Source organism: Neoarius graeffei, chromosome 16, assembly GCF_027579695.1.
Source record: "Neoarius graeffei isolate fNeoGra1 chromosome 16, fNeoGra1.pri, whole genome shotgun sequence".
Classification (NCBI taxonomy): Eukaryota; Metazoa; Chordata; class Actinopteri; order Siluriformes; family Ariidae; genus Neoarius; species Neoarius graeffei.
In genome coordinates, this window is record NC_083584.1 from 62,312,325 (window position 1) to 62,336,959 (window position 24,635).

Sequence of the window (24,635 nt, forward strand, 5' to 3'; positions counted from 1 at the left end):
TATTCCATATGTATATAGAGAATAAAGAATAAAGGCATTTAATGTTATAAAGCACAACAGTATCAATAAATATGTTGTATCTGCCTGAAGTATCTACTGGACTGTGCCTTAAATGACTGTCTCTCTCTTGTCAAACATCAAGAATTGCTAGTTCCTTCCTCTTTCATGCAGATAAACCTGTTTGAGCACATAGCATCCTTTAGGCATGATATAAATTCTCTTGTTTAACGAGTCAAGTTTTCATTTGAGACACAGTGAGAGAAAAAGAAGGAGACCTCACGTTCAGAGACTTGTCTGTCCAACGTATCAGCCACCATGTCCTATACGGCCGGGTCGTACGCGACCAAGTCGTACGCAGGCAAATTGTACGCTGACCAATCCTATGCCGACCGCTCGTATGGCGACAAGTCGTACGGGGAGAGTGCTTACACGGGCTTGGATGAAGCAGCCAAAGCAGCATATGAAAAACAGCTTCTGAAGGAAAAGAAGAAACGTAAAGAGGCGATGCACTGTGAAGTCGTTGCTCTTGTTATCGGATTCATCGGGCTGATTGGTGTCTCAGCTGTCACCGGTCTCCCCATGTGGAAGGTGACGGCATTCATCCAAGAGAACATCATCGTCATGGAGACACGCTGGGAGGGCCTGTGGATGAACTGCTACCGCCAGGCCAACATCCGCATGCAGTGCAAAGTGTACGACTCACTGCTGTACCTGCCTCCCGAGCTCCAGGCTGCCCGAGGCCTCATGTGCAGCTCTGTGGCTTTGACAACACTTGCCTGTCTCATCTCAGTCATCGGGATGAGGTGCACTCGGCTTGTGGACTCACGGCCACGTGTCAAGCACGTCGTCCTTGTGTGTGGTGGATGTCTGTTCTTGGGAGGATGTTTAACCACCATCATTCCCGTTTCCTGGACAGCTCACGTCATCATCCGGGATTTTTACAACCCCCTGCTGATTGACGCACAACGTCGGGAGCTTGGCGAGGCACTCTATATCGGCTGGGTAAGCGCCGCCGTATGTTTTGTAGCTGGGATTATACTGCTGTGCCGCCACGCGCCGAGAGTAGACGATAAAGATGACGTTGACTCTGTGTTGTACCGAGCCCAGTACACGCCGTATAATAACACCTATAATCCTGCATATTCCTATCAGCCAGCCTACACCTACCAACCTGCCTACGGATACCAACCTGCATCTGCTACCTACGTACCATCTGCATATTAAAGAACTCCTGAAGTAGGCCTGAAATTTCTACAGCTGTTATGAGCTCTTGTATTCAATATAGCAGTGTCCAGATGTTGTCCTGGACTCATCAGTGTATATAATGAACATGGATTATAGATTAAATGTTTCAACATTAAAAAAATTCTATAAACAGTAATCAGTCAGCCATAATTAATGAAACAAGGTCAATATTTGGTGTGAGATGACCCTTTGCTTAAAAATAAAAATACTAGTCTCAGGTCCAGTGAATGCAGTTTTATGTGGGAATGAGCTGTAGGTTTTACTGAGCATCTTACAGAACCAGCCGCAGTTCTTCTGGACACTTTGACTGTCACACTCGCTTCTTCATTTTGCACCAAAACCCAGCAGCCTTCATTATGTTTTCTTTTTTAATACGAAAAGTGCTCTCTTATGTAATATGCTGCTCAGATACAAACTTTTTTTTTTCTGTAACATTTAATTTTGTGCTGGAAAATGAACGTTTGGACTCTAAAACGTTTTGTACTGACTTAATAATGTAGAAGTCATAAAATAAAAATCTATAACAAAGTTGGTTTGAAAAAAATATAGGGTGCCTAAGGGTACTTTTGCACATACAGTAATGTGCAAAAGTACCCTTAGGTACTGACAAAAACTTTTTACTTGAAAAAATTTATATATATATATATATATATATATATATATATATATATATATATATATAAATAATTTTCAATCAAAACATTTTTGTCAGTGGACTTGACTTTGTCTTATGGACCCAACTGTAGCAGTAAGCACTCAGTGATTGTTTTACTCAAGAATATTTCGCATGTAGAATTGATGTTCTGTAAAAATTCAACAATTGCTGTTTAGGCATACTAGTCATGTGACATACTATGGACATTGAACACACACACACACACACAGCTCTTTTAAGCTCTTGTCAATGTGCTATAATACATTTTGGTCTTTATGTTTTATGTTAGAGATAATGAGATGAGATGAGATGAGATGAGATGTTTTATGTTAATGTTTATACTATGTGTTGAAAATAAAATTAGATGTATTTACATCAAGAACAATGTATGTAGAGTATGCAGGGGGTTTGTTTGTTTGTTTGTTTGTTTTTACATCACAAACACTAAATCCAGAGACAAAATTAATCATAAGGCTTTCTGAGTCATACAGAATAACTTCAGGTGTTTGAGCTGACTTGATACTGATACGATGCCGGAAGAATAATTTCAGCAAGAACTCATCACTTCTGGCTGAACCTGTTGGTATGGTTTTGCTGAAAAGGCATGTGATTATTTGCAGCCATCTCAGACCTGTAGGCACACCCGTCACATAAATTTACCTGTGGAAATCTAACCATGGTATCAGATGACATCTGAAACCCATAAACAATAAGCACAATGGCAACTGGGACAAACTGGCATCAGCGGATTCTCTTTATTAGTGGTTGGAGTGCAAACAAGGGAGGGATTGTATTAAATGTGATGAGGGACGTTTGGGTTAAACAAGAGGAACTAAAATTATAGCAATATAACTACACTTGGAAAAAAACCCAGACCTAATTAGCTAGCTAGCCAAGCTATTAGGGATGTAGCTGGATATGAATACAGATGTGAATAGTTAGATACTGTCAGAACATACAGAATCACATCACAGCTCAACGCCATTCAATGGGGAAACACAGCGGGTCTTCCAGTGAAGCTGGGATTAACGAGTAACCAGAATTTCAGTGTTTAAGGGTGTAGTTGGCTACACATCAACTACCACTGGTCGTATGTTTTTTTTTTTTTTATTAAACGTCATCAAAGACAATTAATTTCTCATTGGTCACTAGTACAAGTCCTGCGTACAGTATAATGCTGTTATGTAATAGTTGGAATGACAGTGCATTGACAAATATTCAGCCAATAGTGTAAAAATGGGATGTTCGAGTGCATTTTAATGTTGTATGATGATTCCTCAATGTTTTGTTTTAATAAAACAGATCTACAGACTTCTCGAGTCCAACCTTTGGACAAACATTGTAGATATCTGCCTTTTGGTTAATTTGTGTAAAATATTACTGAAGCGAGTAATCCTTGTGTTAATATTTAACTCCAGCTTTAGATTGCAAGGAGTAACAGAAACAAGGAACTGCATGTGGCTCTCTGAGCCTTTATGTGTTTGTTTTCAGGATCCCCAGGCACCAGTGCTGGTTTTGGTTTGCTACTTCCTGCCCCTCCTTCTCCAGCAGGTGCAAATGAGCTCAGTACAGAAGGATAGAATTTCATAGCAACCACCTGGACATCACGCCCATCCTTTACTTCCTTATGGAGGTGGGTGGGGGTAAGGATGGGGGGGCAGGGAGTAAGTGCACACATCTCATCTACTGGGACTGCTTCACTACCTGAATACGGATCCCAGTAAGTGAGAAAGAGAGAGCAAGAGGGAGAAGAATCGACTGTTTTGTTTCTTTTCCGTTTCCAAGAATGATCTATTGTTTGTTCCATTCGGACTGAAAGTTGTGTCAAGAATCCATCCACTGGAGCACAAGCAGATCAAGCTGAGATGGCAGGCCAGCCGATAGAACTGGCAGGACTAGTCCTGAGTCTGGTGGGCCTAATAGGTGTCGCAGCCAGCACAGGGATGCCCATGTGGCGCGTGACGGCATTCATTGGCGAAAACATCATCGTGATGGAGACGCGCTACGAGGGACTGTGGATGAACTGTTATCGACAGGCCAACATTCGCATGCAGTGCAAGGTTTATGATTCTCTGCTGGCACTCACACCTGACCTCCAGGCTGCCCGAGGCCTCATGTGCTGCTCGGTGGCACTGGCTGCCATTGGCCTGTTCATTGCCATCACAGGGATGAAATGTACTGCATGCATACAAGGGAATGAGCGTGCCAAACGTATGATACTCATTATAGCTGGCTCCCTCATTATCCTGGCCTGCATCGCCTGCCTTATTCCTGTCTCCTGGACCGGCCATGTGATTATACGAGATTTCTACAACCCCCTCCTGATCGATGCCCAGCGAAGGGAGCTTGGCGAGGCGCTCTACATCGGATGGGTTTCCTCGGCACTGCTTTTCGCTGGCGGATGCATTTTTGTGTGTTGTAGTGGGTCTAAAGATGACCAAGACTACCAGTCTCATTACGCTTACAAAAAGAATGTGCCATATGTCGCATACCAACCTCAACCACAACCAGTGGCATATCAGCCCAGACCTGCAGCTGCCTACAGTTTCGCCTCCAGAGAGCCATCCTTTATCCAGACGTCCAGTCAACCATCTATCGCTCAGACATCTAGGCAGCAGAGCTTCATCCAGCCGTCCAGGCAGCAGAGCTTCATCCAGCCGTCCAGGCAGCAGAGCTTCATCCAGCCATACCCACAGCAGAGCTTTATGCAGCCGTCCAGACACCCATCAGCTCGTAGTGCTGTTGCCTATCTGTGAAAAGGACAGCATAAGCACAAACTAACAGTTAAATCAGGACCGAACAGGGGATATGGTAACCGGATCCAGTCAGTGGCTATGTATATACTGTATGTATGTATATCCTTGTTTACTGAAGCTTAATTGTACTAGCCTCACTGATGAACTCAGCTTTCTGTGACTTTACTGTGTAAATCTTTTATATACAGTCCTGTGCAAAAGTCTTAGGCATATGTAAAGAAATGCTGTCGACCAAAAATGGCTTAAAAATAGTGAAATGAAATGTTTCAACATTAAATGATACTATAAACAGTAAGTGCTAAGCCATAATAAATAAAACAAAGTCAATATTTGGTGTGAGACAAAATTCCCTTTGCTTTAAAAAAAAATAGTAGTCTGAGGTCCAGTGAGTGCAGTTTTATACAGAAATGAGCTGTAGGTTTTACTGAGCATCTTACAGAACCAGCCACAGTTCTTCTGGACACTTTGACTGTCACACTTGCGTCTTAATTTTGCCCCAAAACCCAGCAGCCTTCATTATGTTTTCTTTTTTAATCTGAAACGTGGGTTCTTACGTAATATGCTGCTCAGATACAAACTTTTTTTTTCCTGTAACATTTAATTTTGTGCTGGAAAATTACAAACGTTTGGACTCTAAAATGTTTTTGTACTGACTTGATAATGTAGAAGTTATAAAATAGAAATCTATAACAAAGTTTGTATGGAAAAAAGAAAATAGGGTGCCTAAGGGTACTTTTTCACATTACTGTATATATATATAATCTCACAAAAAGCATGTGACCACATGAGATGAGATTCCTTTTATTATTACTTTTTTATTTTTTATTTTTTTAACATTGTATTAGCACTTGGATTGTTGCTTTGAACTCAAGAATACTAAAAAAAAAAAGTGCTTTGGACCAAAAAGCAAGCTCTTTTTTTTTTTTTTATTTATGAGAGCTGTGTTGCATGCAATGATGTTTACCAACCCCTTTGTCCCTTTGTGCACTCCAGTGTCTTGGTGATCAGTGTGCCTCAGGGCTCCTGTATGAAATGTAAGCCAATGAGAATGAGCGTACATTGTCCCAAATTCTTTAACCAGATCCGCCCTTTACTTCCGTAGAAACCTAACAACTGAACAAGGAGAACAAGGAGAACAAATATCCAATCAACTTGCATTAGTGCTGTACAAAGACACACTTTTTTGTTTCATGTTATAAGAGAACAGATTTGTTTTTTCAAAGTTCAAATTTAGTAATAAATTAAGAAATATCACATGCATTTTTTTTGTTTTGTTTTTAGATTTAAGGCAAGTAAATGTTAAATGTACACATGTATTCATGAACATGTCGGATGGCCAAGTCTATTAAGTCTTTGGTATGTGTATTTATACGCTTGTGTTTCAACACTTTATTATTTCTGTATTTCTGTGATGTTCACCGTCTATGCAAGGAAACACAATTTTGGAACGAGTCCCAGCTCAAGTGATCACACTTAACCTTCATATTCCTTCTGGGGTCCTGGAGACCATGTTTTTTTTTTTTTTTAATAATTCCAAAAATGTTGCTTTATTAGATGAAAACTGTGTATAAATATATTTCAGATCAGTTCTGTATGCACATATCGCTTCATAAATACACTATAACTGATAGGAACCATGTTATTATTTGGGGAAGTAACATTTTCCAGTCAGCGGATTATGGATTTCGTCACCCTCGCTGTATTTTGTAGCTCAAGGGTATGTTAGTGCTAAGGTTGTTTGCTAACTATGGAGTTATTCATTAAAGCAAAGGGAAAGAATTTCAGAGAAATGGTTCACTTATTATACTTGTTCATCCCAATAAGGACGTAAAGGCAAGTTTCACAGAACCCAAGGATTAAGACAAGACAAGCGAGCAGATAAGACTGGGAAAGTTCCAAAAAGGAAAATGTGAGGTTTGCATGGGTTTGCATATTTCTGAGGCGAGGCAAATGAGGAACTATCCGTCACGAAACAATGGCTGTTTATGCTCAGCGAATGCCATTTTATTAGGTACATCTACCGTATCGGTCACATTGTAGGCATACAATTACTAACTGTAGGCCTGTAGGACAAGGTATTGGCACCCTTTCATCCTGCCACCTCAATGGAAAACTACAACACTGAGTTACACTGCACCTGAGGCACTGATGTGCATGGATAAGTGACATTGACAGGTTTTGAAGGTGGTCTTACTAAAAGAATTACATATTCATTTACGTTTAGAGTTTACACAGAATGGTGCAAAAAAAAAGCACTGAGTGAGTGAGCGACAGTTCTGTGGGTGGAAACAAACGCCTTGTTGATAAGAGAGCTCAGAGGACAATGTCCAGATTGGTTTGAGCTGCCAGGAAGGATATAGTAACTCATATAATTCCTCTTTACAACCGTGGTGAGCAGAAAAGCATCTCAGCATGCAACAGCAGAACAACACATTGGGTTCCAGTCCTGCAACCAAGAACAGGGATCTTAGAATCAACAAGTTCCTATTAAAGTGGCTGGTGAGTGTATGTTCATCCCATTTGAGCATATCAAGTCAAGTCAAGTCAAGTCAAGTCAACTTTATTGTCAAATACTGTATGCTATACATGCTCGACATACAGCACAGATGAAATATCAGTCCTCTCTGACCCACGGTGCAAACAGGCAGTGCAATAAATAAAAATAGAATAATTGAAAAAAAACAAACAATATAAAAAGTATAAACACTCTAGATAGGAACTAGACATAAACTAAACACTCAAACAATATAAACACTAGATAAGACACAGACTAAACACTCAAACAGACAATATAAACAGTATAAACACTCTAGATATGAACTAGACGTAGACTAAACACTCATATATATATATATATATATATACATACATACACACACACACACACACATACATAAATTGGTTCAAATAACCAAACAGTCAAGAGCACTTGAGGTATAGCAGGTAAACTTGAAACATGAAATAAGCAGTGTATGAAATAAGCAGTGTCTTTTCATATCTTTTATGAAAACAGAGAACCTGCCTGTAGAATAATATACTTATACTTCTAGATAATAATAATAATAATAATAATAATAATAATAATAATAATAAATGTTTTAAAAGAACAATAAGAGGAAAAAAGGTATTTTAATTTCTTATTTTAGTGTGTGCTTTTAAAACTGAAAAGGAATGAATGCAATAACCCAGGACCATCGAGTTTGACTCAGTGTTTATATTAAAACAGCTCCCAGCATAATTCTGTTTGACACTACTGTATCAAGCCCCAGAACACTATCACTATACACAAAAGTGTGTATATACCATATACACACACACAAATATATCAGTACATATTTGTTTAAGGAGCACTTGTAACGTAAATATCCTAATATTAGGCACATCGGGGTGGCACGGTGATGCAGTGGTTAGCACTGTCGCCTCACAGCAAGAAGGTTCCGGGTTCGAGCCCTGTGGCCGACGGAGGCCTTTCTATGTGGAGTTTGCATGTTCTCCCCGTGTCTGCATAAGTTTCCCCCACAGTCCAAAGACATGCAGGTTAGGCTAATTGGTAGCTCCTAAATTGACCGTGAGTGTGAATGGTTGTTTGTCTCGATGTGTCAGCGCTGTGATGATTTAGAGACTTGTCCAGGGTGTACCCCGCCTCTCACCCATAGTCAGCTGGGATAGGATCCAGCTTGCCCGTGACCCTGCACAGGGTAAGCGGTTACAGATAATGGATGGATAGGCATATCAGATACTCGCTGGCTGTTTATTGAATGTGGATCACACAGGTTTTTTTCGAGGTTCGCCTTGAAAGCTGTGAATATTAATCGAAATAATAATTTATATCCTTTCATATAAACACTAGTCGGCCCTACTTAGAAATACAAAGGCCTACAGAGCACAAAGAGGAGATTAGAAATAATCTTTTATTACTTTTTTATTCTGATAGAGAATGGTAGATCTGAATGACATTTAATGCTTACTGATGCATATTTAATAATTAACAGTGATTTCTCCTTCTCTGTGATGTATAAATGAGAGTTAAGATCAGCTTTATATTGCACAAATAAAGCCATTTGGTGAAACTTTGAAGAAGAGAGTGTACCGATTTAATGGTTTCACCTCATCTCATCTCATTTTCTCTAGCCGCTTTATCCTGTTCTACAGGGTCGCGGGCAAGCTGAAGCCTATCCCAGCTGACTACGGGCGAAAGGCGGGGTACACCCTGGACAAGTCGCCAGGTCATCACAGGGCTGACTCATAGACACAGACAACCATTCACACTCACATTCACACCTACGGTCAATTTAGAGTCACCAGTTAACCTAACCTGCATGTCTTTGGACTGTGGGGGAAACCGGAGCACCCGGAGGAAACCCACGCGGACACGGGGAGAACATGCAAACTCCACGGTTTCACCTAATTAGCAAAATTAATACAAATTAAAAACTAATTTGCAGAATTAGTTTTTACTAATTTTCCAAATTGTGTATTCAGTATCCAACCTTCTATGTTCCTGCCAATTTCCATGTAAATATCTTGAAAAATAAAAAAGTTATTAAGAAAAAACATTTGATCTCATTGGTTAATGAGGCCCATTTTGGACCATGTGATCCTCAGACAGAACATTCAGTTCTGAATTCAGTGAGAGCTTAGTGAGAGCTGAATTCAGTGAGAGCTTAGGTAATTCCAACATAACCATCACCATGGTTATGTTTGAATTACACTAAAATGACGTCTCTAAGCTTACATTTGACTTATGCTAAAGTTATATTGCCAATAAAATGATTTGCTTTAGTTACATTTGACTTATGCTAAAATAATATCACTGTGGTTACCTTTGACTTACAGTAAATTGATATTGCTATGGTTACACTTGACCTACATTAGAATAATGTTGCCATGTGTGACACCCATGTGACAAAAACTTCCTCTGTATGCTTGACTGCACGAAGCGAGCGATTTCATGCACATTATTTGCTTGGGAATACCCTCAAATTAAATAACTGCCCAGCCATAGAATGGCCTGATATTTTTCGAGATATTACAGAAATAAACATACAGTTGTGGTCAGAAGTTTACATACAGTGACAAGAATGTCATCTTGCATATGAATGTCATGGCAATATTTGGGCATTCAGTCATTTCTCTGAACTGTTCTTTTTCTGTGGCAGAATGATTGTACAGAATACAGCTTTAATTAAAAAAAAACACTAGAATTTGGTGCACAAGTTTTAATTTTCTTTGGGTTTTCTGAAGTCAACACAGGGTCAAAATTATACATATAGGGTCAAAAATTTACATATGCTCACTTAGATTATTAATTCAGAGGTGCAGAAACTTCCAAAATGTCTCTTATCTTGCCAAGGCCGAGGTCTCTTAACTTTCTGTTAGTGATCATGATTGACTACAGCTGGTAGCTTCTCTGTGCCTTCATAAAAAGGGTTTGTTTACAGCACTCATTGGATTGACCAACACACAGTAAAATGGGAAAGTCCAAGGAGCTCAGTGCAGATCTGAGAAAGAGGATCGCAGATATACACAACTCCGGAATGTCTCTTGGAGCCATTTCTAAACAACTGCAAATTCCAAGATCAGTTCAAACAATTTGCATGCAAGTTATTGTGAAGTGTAGTCACTTTGCCAAGCCACTTTGCTTCAAGAAAACCCAAACTGTCACCCTCAGCTGAAAGGGAATTGGTTTGGATGGTCAGGAACAACCTGGGAACCACCATGGCACAGCTCTGCTATGAACTGGAAGCTGATGGATCACTGTCTACAGTTCAGATCACCATGGGCTAAGAGGCTGCTATCCAAGAAATAACCCCCTGTTCCAAAATTGACACCTTCAAGCTTAACTACAGTTTGAAGCTGACCACACAGGCAAAGAAAAAGCCTTCTGGAGGAAAGCTGTATGGTCAGATGAGACAAAGATTGAATTGTTTGGCCACAATGACCACCATGTACAGAGGGACACTGTACCAGCTGGTGGTGGTGATAGGATCATCATGCTTTGGGGCTATTTTGCTGCCAGTGGAACTGGTTCATTGCACAAAGTGGATGGAATAATGAAGAAGGAGGACTACCTCAGAATTCTTCAGCATAAACCATCAGAAACTTGAACACGACTTGGGACTTGGGAGTTACAACAGGACAATGAACCCAAACACACATCAGAGCTGGTTGTGGAGGATAAAGCAGGAGAACATTAAGCTTAAAACAAGTCCTGACTTCAACCCTATTGAAAATATGGACCGTGCTTATAAGTCGAGTCCATGCCAAGAAAAAAAAAAAAATTAATTGAACTCTACCAGTTCTACCATGAAAAGTTGTGAAATATCCAACCAGAATTCTGCCAGAAGCTTGTTCATGGTAAACAAAAATGTTTGGTCAAGGTGAATCTTGCAAAGACACATTTTACCCAAATATTAGGTGTGCTGTATGTATATTTTTGACCCCGTGTTGATTTCAGAAAACCCAAATAAAATTAAAACTTGTGCACCAAATTCTAGTGGGTTTTTTTAATTAAAGCTGTATGTTGTACAATCATTCTGCCACAGAAAAAGAACAGTTCAGAGAAATTACTGAAAGCCCAAATATTGCCATGACATTCACATCCAAGATGACATTCATGTCATTGTATGTAAACTTCTGACCACAACTGTATATCACAATGGTCAATTTAAATTGTGAGGCCATCTCCAATAGGCATAGTAGCGTGTCTTAGATGCACTACTTTTGATTCTAATTTTCGGTTATGTGAATGGTATTTTCACTTTCTGTAAGTGTGTTTCCGCCAGTATTTCCAGAAGGTCGTGTTGTAATTAAACTGGTGATATCCTGCTCACTAAAGCTAGCTTAATTTCTTTTTGCACACTCTCCACAGACAGATAGGAGTGCCCAGCTGGACTGTTGCAGTCTCTTCTATCAGGCACTCATTTGTTATTTTTTGTAGAATCTTGGTGGTGGGGAGTGTATCCTGGGGGAAACTAGGTTCTCTATGGGGGGTGTAGCTTTGCAGGTTTGGGTTTCGGTGGCCTACTCCTCTTGGGTCACTGTGGTTTAGCCTGTGAAGTTGCCTCGAACCCAGTAAACTCCGAAGATAGATTAGGTTAGTTTGGGTGGTAGGTCTGTGGGGAGTGTGTTCAGGCTGGGCTTTTTGTGTTTTTGTGGTGCATCAGTTGGCAATCTAGGGCTTACTTGGTTTAATTAAAATCTTTTTGAGTTTGCTTAGATGGAGATGTGCACTCTTAAGCTTATCGATCTGCAGCGTCTATAATTTATGAACATTGAATTAAATTGTTTGGGAGTGCGAATCTTCTCATCTCATCTCATTATCTCTAGCCGCTTTATCCTGTTCTACAGGGTTGCAGGCAAGCTGGAGCCTATCCCAGCTGACTATGGGGGAAAGGCAGGGTACACTCTGGACAAGTCGCCAGGTCATCACAGGGCTGACACATAGACACAGACAACCATTCACACTCACACTCACACCTACGGTCAATTTAGAGTCACCAGTTAACCTAACCTGCATGTCTTTGGACTGTGGGGGAAACCAGAGCACCTGGAGGAAACCCACGCGGACACAGGGAGAACATGCAAACTCCGCACAGAAAGGCCCTTGCCGGCCACGGGGCTCGAACCCAGACCTTCTTGCTGTGAGGCGACACCACTCACCACTACACCACCGTGCCGCCAGTGCGAATCTTAGTTAAGTAAAAATGACAGTAATTGATGATTTTGTGAGTGCTCCCTTGGTGGAGTCGTTTAATTCGTTTCTGAAAGTCTAGCTATTGTTATTTGCAGAGTGTTATGAAATTGCTTTGTCTAGCTCTGATAAACTGTCTAAAGAACATATGTAAGTTCTTATTAAGACGGCCCCATTGATCAAAAGGTGTTGCCAGAAGATCCAAAATCACCACCCGCTTCCCAATTAGGAGGCCTTACATATGAGCAACAAAAGGAGCTATTGCTCTTCCAATTGGATAAAAGCAAAATTGATCAGCAGACTGAAACTGAAAAGCGTAGACTTGAGCTTGAGACTGAACGCACAAGACAGGAATTAGAATATGAAAAACTGGAGATTGAGTGCAAGTGCTTGCAATTAATCAAATAGGGGAAAATACCCCCTTTTGCTCCTGGTGTCTCTGGAAGTTTCGATATAGCTAAGAACATAAGACTAATACCCAAATTTGAGGAGACTAATGTTGAAACGTTCTTTAATTTGTTTGAGTGTGTGGCCAACTCCCACAAGTGGCCTGACACAGAGCCCTCACTGATGCTCCAGTGTGTGCTGACTGGCAGAGCGCAGGAGGCTTACTCTGCCCTCAGTACTGCTGAGAGTAAAATCTACACAAATGTAAAATCGGCTGTACTGAAAGCATATGAGCTTGTGCCAAAGGTGTATTGCCAAAAGTTTCAGGGAATGCATAAATGCCTAGATCAAATGTATACTGAATTTGCCCAAGAGTTGTCTGTACAGTTAACTCGCTGGTGTTCAGCTTCGCAAGTAGAGACACAAGAAGACCTGTTTACTCTCGTTTTAGTCAAGCAATTTAAAAATGGCCTTCCTGAGTAAATTGCATCTTATATCAGTGAACGTAATGCCATAACCGTGTCTGAGGCAGCTTCCTTGGCTGATGATTATGCATTCATTCATAAAACCAAGTTCTTTGGAACATCGCCTTCTAGAAGTGACCATGGGACACGGGGTGGTCAGTCTTTCCGCATTAATAAATCTGAAGCATCAGTGAGCCGAGCCGAAGCTTGCACACAGATTAAGTTGGACCCAAATTGAGTTTGCAATTACTGTTTGGGCCAAGGGCACTGTAAATTCGAGTGCCCAGTGTTAAAAGGAAAAAAAATCCCGTGCTGCTGTTAAGCTTTAGCTGTCTCTGTCCCTAGTCAGCCTATCAGTGAAAACAAGCCCTGCACTGATTCAAGCTTTTCTCCCTTTTTTTTGATGGGTCTGTATTGCTGAGTGCTGATGGGGAAAAGATCCCAATAAAAATCCTCCGAGACACTGGGTCAATTGAATCGTTTATTTTGCAATCAGTTTTGCCCTTTTCTGCTTTGATGTTGGAAGAAGCATTTTTGTTCGTGGTATTAATCTTAACATTTTGGCCATTCCCCTGCACAGAGTGCACTTAACATTGGAATTAGTTAATGGGAGGTTTTGCTTGGAGTTTGCCCTGCACTCCCGATCCACAGTGCAGCTGTAACCTTGGGAAATGGGTTAGCTGGTAGGCGAGTATGGGCTGATGGGTCGTCTCCCACTGATAGCTTTCGAGTGGGTGAGCATAATGCCCAGTCTTGTTCCGAAGATTTAAAATCTCCTCCTTGGACATGCCCAATGTCTGCAGTGATGCAAGTGGCCAGCCATGCCCTATCCAAGTAAGCAAATGATGATAACAATGCATTTACACCATTGACATGGCTACCTCAGTCAATCCCGCGCAAGCAGTGGATTGAAACACAACTATCAGATTCTTCACTTCAGCCTTTGTTTAACAAAGCACATGACTTTGATGATGGTGACCCACTCCAGGGTTACCTGGTTAGAGATGGCATCCTAATGCGTAAATGTCCACCACATAGCAAGGTTTCCACAGGTGAACATATATTGCAGGTAGTGGTGCCATCTTCATTACGTTAGTTAGTTATGAAGACTGCCCATAATGACGCTGGACACATGGGAATTAAGAAAATATATGACAGGGTTATTCATTCCTGTTACTGGCCCCGAGTAAAAAGAGACATTGCCACTTATGTGAGAACCTGTCACATCTGCCAGTTAACAGGTAAACCTAATCGGCCAAAACCTGTCCCCCTTCATCCGATCACTGCTGCGCCTAAACCCTTTGAGCATCTTGTGATCGACTGTGTGGGTCCGCAGCCCCATTCGAAAACTGGGTGTATGTACTGTATTTGCTGACTGTAATTTGTCAGATGACCCATTACCCCACAGCATATCCCCTCCGTTCGATTACACCCAAGCCCATGGTCAAAGCATTATCCCAGTTCATTTCAATATTCGGTTGCCAAAAATCATACAAACTGATCATGGCACGAATTTCACATCTAAAAAGTTCGCACAGGTATTGCGCCTTTTAAAATCCAGCAATAATAAGGCTTCTGCGTATCACCCCCAAAGCCAATATGTCTTGGAGCGCTTCCATCAAACACTTAAGTCAATGTTGAGGGCATACTGTGTGGAACTGGATAGGGATTGGGAAGATGGCCTTCCCTGACTGATGTTAGCAGTCAGAGAAGTGACCCAGGAGAGTACTGGTTTTAGCCTGAATGCATTGGTATTCAGACATGCTGTGCAGGGTCAAATGGCCTCTTTGATAAATGTGTGTGTAGTAGGGGGAACCGCCTCAGACTTTGACTGATTATGTCAGTGGTTTTATATGAAGCTGGCAAACTGACTTGAGAGAAATTGCAAAATATGCAAATAAAAATGAAACGAGTGTATGATCGGAAAACTGTGCACCACACTTTTAAACCGGGGGATCAGGTGATGGTCCTTCTGCTAGTGTTGCTCTCTCCTTTTCAAGTGAAATCCACAGGTCTATACAGAGTGAGTAGCAAAGAGCCCAATGATAACTATGTGGTTGCAACGCCTGATAAGGAAAATGTCAACGCAACTTGGTCATGGCAATCTGATTAAACCGTATTTTGAGCGTGAAGGTGTAGCTGGCAAAAGCGAACCTGCCATTATAACTGTTAACACTGAATCAAGCCCTTTACTTAACCCGTTGGTGGCAGCATCAGGTAGGAAGAGCACTGAATGTCCCTCCAATCATGTTGACATGACCGCTTCTTCTCCTCCAACGGTGGCATTGCTGGATAAGGTGATTTTTGTTTCGAAATGTTCACTCTGCCAGGGGTGGCAACGCTGGAAGAGGTAGACATGTGAACCCGATGACATGGTTTTATTAGGAAGACTTAAAAACTCTGAAGGTTAACCTTCCATTACTTTTGAGTAATTTAAACCCAGACCAAATCTCTGAATTAGGCACTGATTAGAGTTTCCAATGTTGTTTTCCGATACGTCCACCCAGACTTCGGTCATTCGCCATGACATCAATGTTGGGGATGCCTCTCCCATCCACCAATGCTTTTACAGGGTCTCGGGTGAGAGGCAGAAAATTCTGGAGGTAGAGGTACAATATTTATTAGAACATGAGCTTGCCGAACAGTCCTTTTCTAGCTGGGCGTCACCGTGCCTACTAGTGAATAAATCTGACGGAATGTATTGGTTTTGTACTGATTATAGAAAACTCAATAACGTCACTAAAGCTGATTCATTTCCTTTGCCCCAAATTGAAGATTGTGTGGACCAGGTGGGGTCAGCAAAATTTGTGAGTAAGTTCGACCTAAAGAGTTACTGGCAGATTCCATTGAGCAACTGTGCATATGAAGTCTCTGCCTTTATGACACCGAGTGGCTTATATACCTATAAAGTTATGAGCTTTGGGTTGCATAACACACCAGCTACATTTCAATGTCTTATGAACCAGGTAATCGTGCACTTGAAGGGGTGTGCTGTTTACCTGGACGATGTGGTCTTATATAGTGACACTTGGGAACAGCATCTCGACCATATTCGTCATCTGTTCACCCGCTTGGCCCAAGCAAATCTCATCGTCAACAGTGATTTACCTGGGAAAAGTAGTTGGCCAAGGGTTCATGCGACCTGCTCATGCAAAGGTCCTTGCCATCAATAAATATCCACGGTCTATAAACAAAAAAGAATTGCTAAGATTTTTGGGAATGATTGGGTACTACAGAGGTTTCTGCCGAAATTTTTCATCAGTGGTAGTACCGCTTACTGACTTGCTTAAGCAGAGCAAACCTTTTGATTCGATGCCTGAACACCAGAACACACTTGAGCAGGTTAAATATATCCTCACTTCCACTCCTCTCCTTGCAGCTCCGCAAATGAATAAACCGTTTAAACTGCAAGTAGATGCCAGCAAGGTGGGGGTGGGAACCATCCTATTGCAGGATAGTGACGAGGGAAATGAGTGACTTGTTTGTTGCTTTTCAAGAAAATTCAAGGCCTACCAGTTGAATTATTCAACAGTTGAAAAAGAAGCACTTGCTTTGATTCTGCAAAATTCTGAAGTATATGTAGGTGGTCGTCTGGCCCCTATTGTTGTGTATTGTGATCATAAGCCACTACCCTTTCTCCACTCCCTCCAAAATCCCAATTAAAGACAAATGTGCTGGTGCATTTTTCTCTAGCCTTATAATTTAGACATAAAGCATATTAGAAGCAAGTAGAATGTGGTTGCAGATGTGCTGTCGCATGCACTCCTGCTTTAAATGTTTCTCTGCTGTCCCCTTGTCTTTGTGTCTTCTCCTTCCAGGGCCCAGAATGTTGAGGGCACATGAAACCAAGGGGGTGACTGCTATTTATTACTCGTTTTTTTGATAATGGTTGAGCGTTCAACATTACTCTGGTGATGGGTTTAATGTAGGCTATGTAATGATGGGTGATGTTAATAATTTATGGTGGGTGTGTGTTTGCCTCTGTACCTGTATAGTGTACATGTACAGGTAAGTAGTATATGTCTAGAGGTACTGTGCATTATTCCTAGAGATGAACTATTATAAATTTAACTTACTGGTCTGGAAACCCTTTGCGTTCCTTTTATGGGGGGAGGTGTGATGTCTGTTGGGCTTGCTCTGCATTTTTTGTCGTTCTTCTACCCCATATTTAGGTTCAAGTGTGCTTGTGGGTGGGGCGGTCCAATTATGGCTGACGCATGACACAGGTGCGCAGATGTGCCCTGGAGATAAAAAGCTGCTTCCGTGTCCTACAGGGAGTGGCTCCTCACTCATTGCCACACTATGGCATGACTGACTACTGACCTACTCCAGCCAGACCTGTTTTTGCTTGTGATTAGTTAAATAAGAATATCATTTGAATGTATTTGGTACACTTGGCCTCCCTTTTATTGTTGTGGCTCCCATGACACCATGGTTATCTTTGACTTACTTAAATTAAAATGATATTGCCATGGTAACATTTGACTTGCACTAAAATGATATTGCCATGGTTATGTGTGACTTTCAGTAAAATGATATTACCATGACTAACGGGTGTAGTGGTTAGCGCTGTCGCCTCACAGCAAGAAGGTCCTGGGTTCGAGCCCCGTGGCCGGCGAGGGCCTTTCTGTGTGGAGTTTGCGTGTTCTCCCCGTGTCCGCGTGGGTTTCCTCCGGGTGCTCCGGTTTCCCCCACAGTCCAAAGACATGCAGGTTAGGTTAACTGGTGACTCTAAATTGAGCGTAGGTGTGAATGTGAGTGTGAATGGTTGTCTGTGTCTATGTGTCAGCCCTGTGATGACCTGGCGACTTGTCCAGGGTGTACCCCGCCTTTCGCCCGTAGTCAGCTGGGATAGGCTCCAGCTTGCCTGCGACCCTGTAGAAGGATAAAGCGGCTAGAGATAATGAGATGAGATGAGACCATGACTAACGATAAGAGTTTATTATAACCCACGACTGGATTTATTTCTTCCCCTGAGGTCTTATGCAGTTAAAGAATGTACATAGCTCACACGCTTGTCAAACACACATCCCTCTAGAGGTGAATATTGGAACTTCTGGTACACAATGATGTTTACTACAGTATAAAGCGGTAGAAAATGACTTTACGTAAATTAATTTGCATGAGTCTAAGAGCTGGTGTGTGTCCGAGGGCAAGATTGCATGTGTGTATTTGTGTATATTGATTTAGCTTATGTCTACATTTGCGGTATTTGAGTGATCCTTCCAGATCCTTTCAGAATTCATCTGCTGTCAGGTTTTGAGCATCCAGCACTCTTTGTTCCAATGTCTCTGTATGCCGACCTGCCTTTGCATATTTATTACTGTAGAAGTGAGATGATTATGTCCATAACCCACATGAATAAGAACACAACAAACATGCAGTCAGCAGGAACCCTCATCATCCTGAACCAATCACAAGGGGGCAAATGCTTCCCATAACAGACATAGAGAAAGATTAAACTCTGTATTCATCGGTCTGGCTCATCTCGCTCCATTCGCTCGAACTCTCAAGTGTACTGATTGTTTAATGATGGGACAAAAGACCTAAGTACACCAACTTCGTTCTTGTTTGGAACCAACACAAAGGCACCTAAAAAAAAAATTTTCTGGGGGTGACGTCTTCTGGTTTCTCCTCAGGAGGGATAAGTGTTACTCTTGAAGGGGTTTCAAAAGCAAAAACTGGAAATTATTGGATTTGTATCCACTCAGGTAATGAAATACTTGACTGTTTGTATGTTCCAAAACTTACCTTGTGATATTTCCCAAGTTTAGGGAGTGATGCTCTGCCCTTAGCCCATATACTGTATATATGAGATCATATAGGAGCAGTTAGTTGTTAAAGGAACTTGTTACAGGACCTTCTTCACTGATCACTATTTTCTGGATACTGTGATCTTTTGATATTTCTCAGCTGAGAGTACGTATAAACAATGGTTGAGGGTGTGTGCGAGCTCGTTGGCTTTTGCCTGGGTGTCGTGGGTCTGATCGGTGCTTCAGCTGTAACGGGTCTCCCCATGTGGAAGGTGACGGCGTTCATCCAGGAGAACATCATCGTCATGGAGACACGCTGGGAAGGTTTATGGATGAACTGCTACCGCCAGGCTAACATCCGCATGCAGTGCAAAGTGTATGATTCGTTGCTCTATCTGCCTCCTGAGCTTCAGGCTGCCCGAGGTCTGATGTGCTCCTCTGTGGCACTGAGCTTTCTGGGATTGTTGGCATCCTTGCCTGGCTTGCATAGCATTTCCTGTTTTCTGGATCAACCACGAATTAAATCTCTCATTATTGCAGTCGCTGGGTCAATGGAGATCATGGCTGCCATTTGTGTCCTCATTCCTGTGTCCTGGACAGGTCATTCCATCATTCAGGACTTTTATAACCCACTCTTACTGGATGCCCAACGCAGGGAACTTGGTGAGGCTCTTTACATTGGCTGGGTCACTGCTTTCATCCTCTTTTCCTCTGGTGTTGTCTTCCTTGCATGCCGGAGTTACCAATCAAATCAACCCTACCAGCCTGTTTACACCCCCAATAGAATGAATATGTCACATTTCCAATCCATCACACCAACCCCAAGCTCAATTAGCTCAATTTCTCGTCAGCCTCTGTTTCTGAGCCACAGCTTTTCTTCTCAGCAGCCTTCTCCTTTGGCATACAATGTCCCTGCAGCACCTCCTGGTGGCCAGATTCCACTCTACAATGTTCCTGTGGTTTATCCTGCTAACATGATGCCTGCTAAGCACCATCCATCTCTGCACAGCTCGCACAACTCAGGGATAACCTCCATACCAATAAAACCCCTCCATTCAGGCACATACTCTGTCCACCCCACTCTCCAATCCATACCTTCTGATGCAGGGTATGATGGGAACTTTGGCACTGCTGTTCAGCCCACCGTACCTCTACCACCGATGGTTGGGAACAAACAGTGGAACACCAGATCACACCAGCTCTCCAATACACACTCAAGTTCAGGAATGCTTATATGAACACGGACAAGCTTTAAAGCATTGTAAATATACATATTCTGTCGAAATAATGATGCAATACCTGTACTTACCACAAAGAACTTCATTAGCTATTAAACACTAGCCAAAAGAATCATGAAATCAAACTATAGTCTGTGGGTGATATTCAGATTCTGGGACTTAAATCCAAAAATTACATATTTATGCAGCAAAAAGTTTCTCATATTCAGAGTCGGCTTATGCAGCTGCCCAAGTCGATTTTCTGTTGGTTTTTTTTTTTTTTGGTTGGTTTTTTTTGTTTGTTTTTTGAGAAACAATCTGCATCTCAGACATTACCAGTGTCCAAGATGAGGTTTTTCAATAGCATCTAGACCACTGCCTTTAAACACAAGACCTTGCTTTTTTACCTTGCTGTCCTCGTCATAATTATGACATAAATTACTGCAGATTTAACAATATGGCTTCCACTCTGGTTATTCAGCAGGTATGAAGGCAAGGCAAGGCAAGTTTATTTATATAGCACATTTCATACACAGTGGCAGTTCAATGTGCTTTACAGAAGTAAAAGCAAAACAGTAAACAATAGAAAATAAAATTACATAAAATAAATGGGGAAGAAGAGAGAAAAAATAATAAGAATTAAACAATAGTAGAAATAAAATAATAAAATGAAGTAAAAGTTCAGTAAAAAAAACCAGCAGAATAAAATAGAATAAAAGTTAAGTAAAGTTTAAAACATGTAAAGATGATGATATTTATCAGTTAGCAGAAAGCATCTGAAAACAGCTTGGTCTTTAGTCTAGATTTGAAGCTGCCAACAGCAGGAGCATTTTTGATGTCCTCTGGCAGTTGGTTCCATAGCTGTACTGCATAGTAGCTAAAAGCTGCTTCACCACACTTTGTTTTAACAACAGGTTTTACCAGTAAATTTTGCTGCTGCGATCTGGTAGATCTGATTGGGTTAGGCCACTGCAACATATCAGAGAGGTACAGTAATTAGGCCCTGTACCATTTAGAGATTTGTACACCAGCAGCAATGCTTTAAAGTCAATTCTGTAGCTTACTGGAAGCCAGTGAAGGGACCTTAGAATTGGAGTAATGTGCTCTGTTCTTTTTGTTCGTGTGAGAACCCTAGCCGCTGCATTTTGAACCAGCTGAAGTCGTTTGATGGTCTTTTTTGGCAGGCCTGTGAAAAGGCCATTGCAGTAATCAACCCTACTAGAGATGAAGGCATGTATAAGTTTTTCCAGATCATGTTTTGACATAAGTCCTCTTAGTTTGGAAATGTTTTTTAGGTGATAAAATGCCGATTTAGTGATTGCTTTCATGTGACTGTCAAAGTTTAGCTCGCTGTCAATGAAAACACCAAGGTTTTTAACCATATCTTTTGTTTTAATCCACTTTGTGTCAAGAATAGTGGTAATCCTGAGTGGTAATCCTGAGTTGTTGATTTCATCTTTTTTTCCCAAATAGAATTACTTCTGTTTTATCTGTGTTCAGCTGAAGAAAATTTTGTGATATCCAGTTGTTGATTTGGTCGATACACTGGTAGAGACATTCAAGGGGGGCATAATCATTAGGTGATAGAGCAAAATAAATTTGGGCGTCATCTGCATAGCAGTGATACAAAATTGAGTTGTTCTTGATAATTTGTCCAAGTGGGGGCATATAAAGGTTGAAGTAGCACCTGATCCAGCACATCCAGACAGTGATTTAATAAATGTAATGAACTACTCATAATGCATGTACATGATGCTGACAATTTTATCACACTCACATTCTAGACTCTACTCTGAAGTCTATATGAATAAGAATATTCTTCCGTGTATATGAATATTCTTCTTATATACTGTTCTCCTCATGTTTTTCTTATTGTTGTGATGCCATATGAGTAACACGCAGTAACACACTGTAGTGTGTTATTCGTAATTGTGTCTATTAATTTCACTCAGAAAGAACACAATGTTATAAAACAAAAATATGTTAATGGTATGCATGTTCATTTTTTCTTTATTCTTCAAATTATCTTTTTGGCTGGTTTTGATTTCTGATGGAACATTATTGCAGGACGTTGTCCCCCATTCCAAGGAATTTTACTGTAAAATGTCATTAATTTTTTTTCATAAGAAATCTTTTTGTCTAATTAACTTCAAAAGAGAAGCAAAGAAGTGTCCTACTTATATCCTATTTAAAATACGTACTTAAGAAAAAGCATTTGTGCCTGTTTTAACCTACTTTACCCTGAAATACAGTCATTAAAATACTCAAAAAGCTGTGACTGTGTGAATTCATTCAGTGTCTCCTGCTTCTACAAGTCGCCATTATGAAAAATCTCCATTTTAGTTTCACTCAGCCCTGTCACCTGAACATGTTCATGTCATATGCTTAACAGGAAGTTCTCTCATTCTTTTTCTTTATTTTCAGTGATATTATATTGTGATATTGGCTTATGAGATCACCTTGAATGTACAATGCTTTTTCAAAAAAATATATTGACAGTAAGTTATTGTTTAAAAAAATTAACTAGAAAGGCACTCGTAGAATGCAGACCTCCACCAAGCCACGTATTCAGATTTGTGTCGAAATCTAATCGATTATTCCTTGACCCATGGCCAACCTTTCCTCGAAATTTTATCAAAATCCGTTCATTACTTTTGGAGTTATATTGGGAAAAGACAAACAAACAGAGGTGAAAACATAACCGGAGGTAATCATTACAATGTCCTTAATGACTCATATAATTTGCCACTGAAACCTACAGTATTGTGTGTATTAGCTTGAAGGGTAAATTCTGTTCCCACAACAGGTGGCACCTCAAAAACTCAAGGGTCCTGCTTCGATCCCGAGCTCAGGTTCCTGTCTTAGCATGTTCTTCCTGTGTCTGTGTGGGTTTGCTGCAGGTTCTCTGGTTACCTCCAACTTCAGCCTCCCAAAAAACATCCCAGTATGTGCTCTAAATCATTGTTTCTCAACCAATGGGCAGTGAAGCGCCATCTAGTGGGCCACAAATTTTTTTCAAGTTTGAAGTCAAATAATAAATAGTTCAGGATGTTGTAGTGTCCGAGATCCGGTAGCTGGTTTACCGAACACTTTTCAAGTAGAATAAATACAATTATGGGTAAATTAAAAAGAACAAGCCTTTATTTTGTCACATTCCTCCTCTACATTTAACCCGCATGTGCGTGCACACAGAGAGAGAGAGAGAGAGAGAGAGAGAGTGCACGCAGACAGAGAGTGCATGTGCTGAATAAATAAATACATTTGTGGGTAAATTATATGGATCTGTGATGCCTGCTGTAAGAGAAGAGCAGGGTGGATTGAGAATTGAGCGGCTGTGGTTTGTTTACACCCAATACTAAAACTTCTAGCATCCGAGCAACCATCGCAAAGACACATACGAAAGCCCAGAAATTCCAAAAATGATACAGGATTTATCTTGTAGTGTCCTGATCCCCAGATCTTTAACCCAACCACACATAAAAAGTTGTTCTCCTCCATGCTCTCCCAGGTTTTTGTTTGTGTGTCTGTGTAGAACGATGCCTGTAGCACCAGGTAGTTTGAGATGTCAGGGAACTCAACGGATGGATAATTTTCCAACTCATAATGAATGAATGAATGACTTTATTTAAACATGATAAGTTGATCAGCGGGCCGCACGGTGGTGTAGTGGTTAGTGCTGTCACCTCACAGCAAGAAGGTCCGAGTTCGAGCCCCGTGGCCGGCGAGGGCCTTTCTGTGCGGAGTTTGCATGTTGTCCGCGTGGGTTTCCTCCAGGTGCTCCGGTTTCCCCCACAGTCCAAAGACATGCAGGTTAGGTTAACTGGTGACTCTAAATTGACTGTGAATGGTTGTCTGTGTCTATGTGTCAGCCCTGTGATGACCTGGCGACTTGTCCAGGGTGTACCCCGCCTTTTGCCCATAGTCAGCTGGGATAGGCTCCAGCTTGCCTGCGACCCTGTAGAACAGGATAAAGCGGCTAGAGATAATGAGATGAGATACACAATCTTTAAAAAAAAAACCTTGAAAATCATTAATCCTTTTTGACTGAGAATGCCCTGCATGCAAGGTTTGGCTTCTGGGACATCCATACAGTTTTAAATACAATACCTACAATAAAAAACAGTTTGTTTTTATTGCATTTATTTAATTCCTGGGCTCCCATCTGTAACAGGGTGTGATGTTGCATCCCATTCATACACTTTACAATAGATTATTAGATTCTAATAGAATAGATGAGGGCGGCACGGTAGTCTAGTGGTTAGCGCTGTTGCCTCACAGCAAGAAGGTCCGGGTTCGAGCCCTGTGGCCGGCGAGGGCCTTTCTGTATGGAGTTTGCATGTTGTCCGCGTGGGTTTCCTCCGGGTGCTCCAGTTTCCCCCACAGTCCAAAGACATGCAGGTTAGGTTAACTGGTGACTCTAAATTGACCGTAGGTGTGAATGTGAGTGTGAATGGTTGTCTGTGTC

At 41.2% G+C, this 24,635-nt stretch overlaps 3 protein-coding genes across 3 annotated transcripts; all 3 read left to right on the forward strand.

Moving 5' to 3' along the window:
- The first annotated feature begins 224 nt into the window (after positions 1-224).
- Positions 225-2,287, forward strand: cldn8.2 (claudin 8.2). The gene has a single exon (XM_060943339.1). The coding sequence runs from the start codon at positions 316-318 to the stop codon at positions 1,222-1,224; it is 909 nt and encodes a 302-aa protein (XP_060799322.1). The 5' UTR covers positions 225-315; the 3' UTR covers positions 1,225-2,287.
- A 93-nt stretch (positions 2,288-2,380) lies between these two features.
- On the forward strand, positions 2,381-6,435 carry cldn8.1 (claudin 8.1). The gene has a single exon (XM_060943340.1). It carries the CDS (start codon positions 3,766-3,768, stop codon positions 4,654-4,656), a length of 891 nt encoding a protein of 296 aa, XP_060799323.1. The 5' UTR covers positions 2,381-3,765; the 3' UTR covers positions 4,657-6,435.
- A 12,259-nt stretch (positions 6,436-18,694) lies between these two features.
- On the forward strand, positions 18,695-22,416 carry LOC132900165 (claudin-8-like). Its single transcript, XM_060942206.1, has 2 exons — positions 18,695-18,911; positions 19,114-22,416. The coding sequence occupies exon 2, from the start codon at positions 19,133-19,135 to the stop codon at positions 20,189-20,191; it is 1,059 nt and encodes a 352-aa protein (XP_060798189.1). The 5' UTR covers positions 18,695-18,911; positions 19,114-19,132; the 3' UTR covers positions 20,192-22,416.
- Positions 22,417-24,635: the final 2,219 nt, after the last annotated feature.

Excerpts from the sequence above, each read along its gene's own strand:
- cldn8.2 (XM_060943339.1), top strand. The coding sequence starts at position 316 with ATGTCCTATACGGCCGGGTCGTACGCGACCAAGTCGTACGCAGGCAAA.
- cldn8.1 (XM_060943340.1), top strand. The coding sequence starts at position 3,766 with ATGGCAGGCCAGCCGATAGAACTGGCAGGACTAGTCCTGAGTCTGGTG.
- LOC132900165 (XM_060942206.1), top strand. The coding sequence starts at position 19,133 with ATGGTTGAGGGTGTGTGCGAGCTCGTTGGCTTTTGCCTGGGTGTCGTG.